The sequence below is a fragment of the Podarcis pityusensis genome, assembly GCF_964106645.2.
Source record: "Podarcis pityusensis genome assembly, chromosome: 2".
In the NCBI taxonomy this organism is placed as follows: domain Eukaryota; kingdom Metazoa; phylum Chordata; class Lepidosauria; order Squamata; family Lacertidae; genus Podarcis; species Podarcis pityusensis.
Window position 1 is genome coordinate 113,520,484 of NC_138029.1, and position 7,312 is coordinate 113,527,795.

A 7,312-nucleotide genomic window follows, 5' to 3' on the forward strand; every position below is an offset into this window, starting at 1 on the left:
AGACCTAGTGGACAAGGAGGTTCTCCCCCAATTGTAAAGATATCAGGATATGTGTGATAGTTGTGTGGTTCCCTCTTTGGGGGTTTGGATGTGTTTCACCACATCTCCTGTGACTTTCTCTGCTGTTTTCTTCCCTGGGTAGGATTTCCATTCACCAAACCTGAGCTCATCTCCCACCTGGAACGAGGGGAAGAACCGTGGGTGCCAAATTGTCGGGGTTTGAATGAAGTTGAGAACTCCAACGCCAGCTCAGGTGAGGGGTCAGGGGAAGCCAACCATCCCCAAACTCTTTTGTGGTTTCTTGGGACTCTGATTAGTAAAAATTTTCTGGGATACCTCAAGTCATGGTTCTAAAATAGGCAAATGAGCAGTTGTTGTTTAGTCGTTTATTCGTGTCCGACTCTTCGTGACCCCATGGACCAGAGCACGCCAGGCACTCCTGTCTTCCACTGCCTCCCGCAGTTTGGTCAAACTCATGCTGGTAGCTTCGAGAACACTGTCCAACCATCTCGTCCTCTGCCGTCCCCTTCTCCTTGTGCCCTCCATCTTTCCCAACATCAGGGTCTTTTCCAGGGAGTCTTCTCTTCTCATGAGGTGGCCAAAGTATTGGAGCCTCAGCTTCACGATCTGTCCTTCCAGGGAGCACTCAGGGCTGATTTCCTTCAGAATGGAGAGGTTTGATCTTCTTGCAGTCCATGGGACTCTCAAGAGTCTCTCAAGACTGCCTTGCCATGGCAAAGGGGCTTGAATAACTCAGAGAAGCTATGAGTTATGCCGTGCAGGGCCACCCAAGATAGACAGGTCATAGTGGAGAGTTTTGACCAAACGTGATCCACCTGGAGCAGGAACCGGCAAGCCACTCCAGTATCCCTGCCAAGAAAACTCCATGGACAAATGGGCAGTTAAGATGCATTAAACCGGTGTTTCCCAAACTTGGTTCTCCTGCTGTTTTTGTACTACAAATCCCATCATCCCTGACCACTGGTCTTGCTCGCTAGGTGATGATGGGAGTTGTAGTCCAAAAACAGCTGGAGACCCAAGTTTGGGAAACACTGTATTAAACCAACAGCTGCTGAAGACCTTAGCGCCCAAATTCATGTGACAATAATTTTTTTATTTGTTTTTCTATTTTCCCGGCTTGCCCCTGGCAGAGCTACAGCTCCCAGCACCCTTATACTAGAGCTCCCAGGATTCTTTGGTGGACGCCATGCTGTGTAAATGTGTGATGGGGATGACGGGATGAAAGAGGGAGGTGTTTTCATGCCGCTTCGTTACTTGATATTTCAGTAGCGCCACATTCTTAATGGTTCAGTTTCCCCTTTCAACCTTTTCCCCAGGTTTCCAGCTTTTCCTTCCTCCAGAATAAATCCTATTTCTTTTTATATATATATATATAATTTTTGTTGATTTTAACATATAAATTATAAAGTGTACCACAAAACTTTTCACTTATACAATCTTTTTAGACTTCCATCAGCACCTCTGATGATCCACCGTTTTAACCACTTCTTATGCATTTCTTAACTTTATATTGCCTTTACATCTCTTAACAAATCATCCTCCCCCTTCTCCATTTTTGTAATAATTCCAATAATACTCCTCACAAAACCTACAAACGTCGTCTGATCTTCACAAGTACTTTTCAAATAGTCCGTAACTTTACTCCAGTCTTCCGTGAATTTCTGGTCCCGCCGGTTTCGAATCCTTCCTGTTAGTTTATCTAGTTCTGCATAGTCCATTAGTTTCATCCTCCATTCTTCAATCGTCGGTAATTCTTCTTGCTTCCATTTTTGGGCCAATAATATTCTTGCTGCTGTTATTGCATATAAAAAGAGCTTACATTCCTTTCTATTTATATCCCTCCCAACAATGCCCAGTAAAAATGCTTCTGGTTTCTTTATAAATGTATATTTCAACATTTTTTTCATCTCATTATATATCATCTCCCAGAAGCTTTACACCTTTTTACATTCCCACCACATGTGATAAAATGTTCCCTCTTTTTCTTTACATTTCCAACATTTATTACTAACTTTATACATTTTCGCTAACTTTACAGGTGTAATATACCATCTATACATCATTTTCATCACATTTTCTTTTAGGGCATTGCATGCAGTAAATTTTAAACCTTCTTTCCATAATTTTACCCAGTCACTCAGCTGTATATTATACCCAAAATCCTTGGCCCAATGAATCATGACCGATTTAACCTCCTAGAATAAATCCTATTTCTATCTGCCTTTTGCCCCAGCAGATGAGCGCAGGGGAAATCACCCACATGCCACTCTGGAGGGATATCTTGTTCAGAATTCAAGCGTTGCCAGATGTCAGGATTTCCGTACAGGAAAGAAAGCCCATGAATGTTTGGAGTGTGGGAAGTGCTTTGCTGAGAAATCAAAGTTCACGATCCACCAGAGAGTCCACACGGGAGAGAAGCCCTACAAGTGCTCCGAGTGCGGGAAGCGCTGCGCCACCAAATCAAACCTCACCAGCCACCGGAAAATCCACACGGGAGAGAAGCCCTATGGCTGCGCGGAGTGCGGGAAGCGTTTTTCTCACAAATCCTATTTCGTGATCCACCAGACAGCCCACACAGGCAGGTACCCGTATAAGTGTGCCGTGTGCGGGAGGTGCTTTGTCCAGAAATCAAAACTCGCCGACCACCAGCGGGTCCACACGGGAGAGAAACCCTATAAATGTTTAGATTGCGGGAAGTGTTTCGCTTGGAAATCTCAGGTCGGGGAGCACCGGAGGAGTCACACCGGAGAGAAGCCCTTCGTGTGCGCCGAATGCGGGAAGCGCTTTTCTCACAAGTCGGTGCTGGTCACCCACCAAAAGGTCCACACGAGAGAGTACCCCTACAAGTGCTTGGAGTGCGGGAAATGCTTTGCTTATTCCACAGCCTTTGTGACGCACAGGAGAATCCACCCAGGGGAGAAGCCTCACAAATGCGCGGAGTGTGGGAAATGTTTTACGTGGAAGTCGCAGCTCGGGAACCACCAGCGAGTTCACACTGGGGAGAAACCTTTTCAGTGTTTAGATTGCGGGAAGCTTTTCGCTCGCAAGTCGGAACTGGCGAACCACCAGAGGGTGCACACGAAGGAGAAACCCTTCCAGTGCGCCGAGTGCGAGAAATGCTTCGCTTATTCCTCTGCGCTCGCCACGCACCGCAGAGTCCACACGGGAGAAAAACCCTTCGAGTGCGCAGAGTGCGGGAAACGTTTTGCCCGCAGATCGATCTTTGCGAGGCATCAGAGATCCCACACGAGGGAGAAGCCCTTTACGTGTTCAGACTGCGGGAAAAGTTTTGCCGATTCTTCCACGTTTGCTACTCACCGCAGAGTCCACACGGGAGAGAAACCCTACAAGTGTGCGGATTGTGGGAAGTCTTTCGCTCACAACTCCACGTTCGCGACGCACAGGAGAATCCACACAAAGGAGAAGCCCTACGTTTGTTTGGAGTGCGGGAAGTGCTTTGCCGACTCCTCGACGTTTGCGAAACACCGGCGAGTTCACACGGGAGAGACGACCCACAAACGCTTGGCCTATCAGTGCTTGGAGTGCGGGAAAGGCTTTGCTTCCAAACCGCAGTTCGAGAGACACCAGCGAGTCCACACGGGAGAAAAGCCCTTCAAGTGTCTGGAGTGTGGGAAGTGTTTTGCTGATCCCTCCACCCTGGCAAAACACCAGACAGTTCACCCAGGCGAGAGGACCCACAAATGCTTGAAATGCCATAAATGCTTTGTTCAAAGTTCAGACCTTATGAGGCACCAGAGGACCTGTGCGGCCGACAAACCTTATACGTGTTTGATGTGTGGCGAATGTTTCCCGTCGACGTCAGCCCTCATCTGCCACGAGAGAGCCCACGTGGATGAGAATTATTAGGACTCTTCCAAGCCCTTTCCCATACAATAGAGCTGCGGCTCTCAAGCTTTTTTCTCTAGGCCACACTTTCAGAATAAAAAATTGCTGTGGGGCGCACCCATTTTTTTATTGGAAAAAGGAAAAGAGACAACTTGATTTACAACATAAAGGTAAAGGGACCCCTGACTGTTAGGTCCATTCGTGGCCGACTCTGGGGTTGCGGCGCTCATCTCGCTTTATTGGCCAAGGGAGCCAGCGAACAGCTTCCGGGTCATGTGGCCAGCAGGACTAAGCCGCTTCTGGTGAACCAGAGCAGCACACGGAAATGCTGTTTACCTTCCTGCTGCAGCGGTACCTATTTATCTACTTGCACTTTGATGTGCTTTCGAACTGCTAGGTTGGCAGGAGCAGGGACCGAGCAACGGGAGCTCATCCCGTTGCGGGGATTCGAACCGCCGACCTTCTGATCAGCAAGTCCTAGGCTCTGTGGTTTAACCCACAGCGCCACCCGCGTCCCACAGCTATTTTATAATGTGACTGTGGAACACCGGCAAGTATAATAATAATAATAATAATAATAATAATAATAATAATTTATACCCTGCCCTCCCTGGCCAGAGCCCGGCTCAGGGCGACCAACACCAATAAAATCACAGTAAAAACAAAATAGGGGGAAAGGGGGGGGGAACCAATTTAAAATACAGGTTAAAATGCAATTTAAAGTGCAGCCTCATTTTAAAATAGCCGATAAATCAAGACCATAAGGGGAGGGAAACATAAGGGTCAGACTGAGTCCAAACCAAAGGCCAGGCAGAACAGCTCTGTCTTGCAGGCCCTGCAGAAAGTTGTTAAGTCCTGCAGGGGCCTAGTCTCTTGTGAAAGAGCGTTCCACCAAGTCGGGGCCAGTACTGAAAAGGCCCTGGCCCAATTGAGACCAATCTAACCACCTTGTGACCTGGGACCTCCAAAATGTTGTCGTTTGTGGACCTTAAGGTCCTCTGTGGGGCATACCAGGAGCTACATAAGAACATGAATCATTCCCAAAATTTAATTATGAATGAGCCTCTTACATATGCACCTTAAGTAGGTATGCAAACTCAGTGAGAGGTGTTGAGCTTGCTTTTTTTGGCTAATCTCATTTGTAGTAGGTCTGATTTGAGACAAACTCTTATCTCCTTCCTTTTTTCTCATCTTTCATATTTGTCAGAGTTAAGAACTCTGTTCACAACAATATGTCGTAGAAGAACAGCCAATGTTCTTGAAGAGAGTCATGGTTACTGTTTCTGGTTGTATACCTACACTGAAATGTTTAAATGTTACTTTGGTTGTCCTTGAATCTTCCTGCCACACTTGCCATCCTTTCTTGCCACACAGTTTGAGAACCTCTGCCATAGAGAACGGACGTCAAAGGACGTGAGGTGAGAGATGCAAACAACACTCAGAATTGCATATTTATTCATTGGTGTGCTCTAAACCCTATACTGGGGACACGGGTGGTGCTGTGGTCTAAACCACAGAGCTGAGGGCTTGCCAATCAGAAGGTTGGCAGTTCGAATCCCCGTGACGAGGTGAGCTCCCGTTGCTCGGTCCCTACTCCTGCCAACCTAGCAGTTCGAAAGCACATCAGAGTGCAAGTAGATAAATAGGTACCACTCCGGCGGGAAGGTAAACGGCGTTTCCGTGCGCTGCTCTGGTTTTGCCAGAAGCGGCTTAGTCGTGCTGGCCACATGACCTAGAAAAACTGCGGACAAACGTCGGCTCCCTCGTCCAGTAAAGCGAGATGAGCGCCGCAACCCCAGAGTCGTTCACAACTGGACTTAATTGCCAGGTGTCCTTTACCTTTACACCCTATATTATCACTGAAACAGATGTTGGGAAAACTTGTAGTTCAGTGGTGACAAGATTTGGAAACAAAATCATATGACTTCATAATGCAGGAATGCAAACACTTCTATATAATAATAATTTTCTTATTTATACCCCACCCATCTGACTGGGTTTCCCCAGCCACTCTGGGCAGCTTACAGCATATACAGTGGTACCTCTGGTTACATACGCTTCAGGTTACATACGCTTCAGGTTACACACTCTGCTAACCTAGAAATAGTGCTTCAGGTTAAGAACTTTGCTTCAGGATAAGAACAGAAATCGGGCTCCAGCGGCGTGGCACCATTAGCTAAAGTGGTGCTTCAGGTTAAGTACAGACCTCTGGAACGAATTAAGTACTTAACCCGAGGTACCACTGTATAAAAGCACAATAAAACATCAGACATTAAAAACTTCCCAATACAGGGCTGCCTTCAGATGTCTTCTAAAAAGTTGTGTACAGTGGTACCTCGGGTTACATACGCTTCAGGTTACATACGCATCAGGTTACAGACTCCGCTAACCCAGAAATAGTGCTTCAGGTTAAGAACTTTGCTTCAGGATTAGAACAGAAATTGGGCTCCGGCGGCACGGCAGCAGCAGGAGGCCCCCTTATCTAAAGTGGTGTTTCAGGTTAAGCACAGTTTCAGGTTAAATACAGACCTCTGGAACAAATTAAGTACTTAACCTGAGGTACCACTGTAGTTCCACTGACTCCCCCCGGGCCCACACAACATCCGTTAGGTTCATTCCTAGAGATCAGATGGCCTCTGGTCTTGAATATCAGCCACCTTCAGACTGCAGACTTGCCACCCACTCAGCAAACACCAGTGAACTTGTGTTTTTCATCTGCTCCACAGCACTCGACTGACAGATGACCACCTCTGTCCATCGGCCAATTTCCCTCCTCCATGTGGTGGCATCCCTGTAGTTGGACTGGGAGGGAAAAGGTGGGACAGTTATTTTTGTACAGCTCAAGAGAAGCTAATCTAATAATTTGGAGGCAGTGGGGCCACTCTAGCTCTCTGCTGTGGATGGTGAACAGCATGCCCATGGAGAAGGGGTTCCCACCCCCCACAAGGACTTGGACATTTTCAGCTTGGAAGAAGACCAAGTTGTACTGAATGTCACAGCTGTTTTCCGCTGTGTTCCCTTGAAGATTGCCTGTGTTACTGGAGGAGGGGCAGCCGTTCACACAGAGGCAACTTACCTGGTGGTCATGGGGTGTAGTGGTTAGAGTACCTCTCTTGGTTGCTGCTCAAGCTCCTAACCCTTGTCTATTTTAAAAATGTACTTATAAGCAGAAGGTAAATAAAAAGTTGTTGGGGTGAGCTTGTTTGCTTTCTGGGGGCGGTGGGATTGCCTGCTTTTTCTTGTATGCGTTTTATTTTGTATTGAGCGCCAGCAGCAAAATGGGCATTTCATGGATTTGTTTTCATTGTTAAATCTTTTCTGTTTTGTTGCTGTAGCTTGTTTTAAAAATAGAAATCCTTATTAAAAACGTCTTTAAAAAATAAAGACATCTGGAAGCAGCCTGAGAAAAAAGGGCATCAGCATATTTTTGTGTGTGGAGGGAACA

General features: G+C 46.8%; 1 protein-coding gene and 1 long non-coding RNA gene across 3 annotated transcripts in view; one reads left to right on the forward strand and one right to left on the reverse strand.

Annotated features, from left to right (window-relative positions):
- Nucleotides 1-4,028, forward strand: part of LOC308469567 (uncharacterized protein) — a 7,530-nt gene extending 3,502 nt beyond the window's left edge. The window contains exons 3-4 of one of the 2 annotated variants that reach the window (XM_080992209.1): nucleotides 143-253; nucleotides 2,255-4,028. In XM_080992209.1, coding sequence (XP_080848335.1) covers nucleotides 143-253; nucleotides 2,255-3,888 — 1,745 coding nt within the window. In that variant the 3' untranslated portion in view covers nucleotides 3,889-4,028. The remainder of the gene's footprint in view (nucleotides 1-142; nucleotides 254-2,254) is intronic. The other variant, XM_080992210.1, reaches the window with a different exon arrangement.
- The window catches only part of LOC308470213, a 143,058-nt gene that overhangs the window by 47,091 nt on the left and 88,655 nt on the right, over nucleotides 1-7,312 (reverse strand). The window lies entirely within an intron of this gene.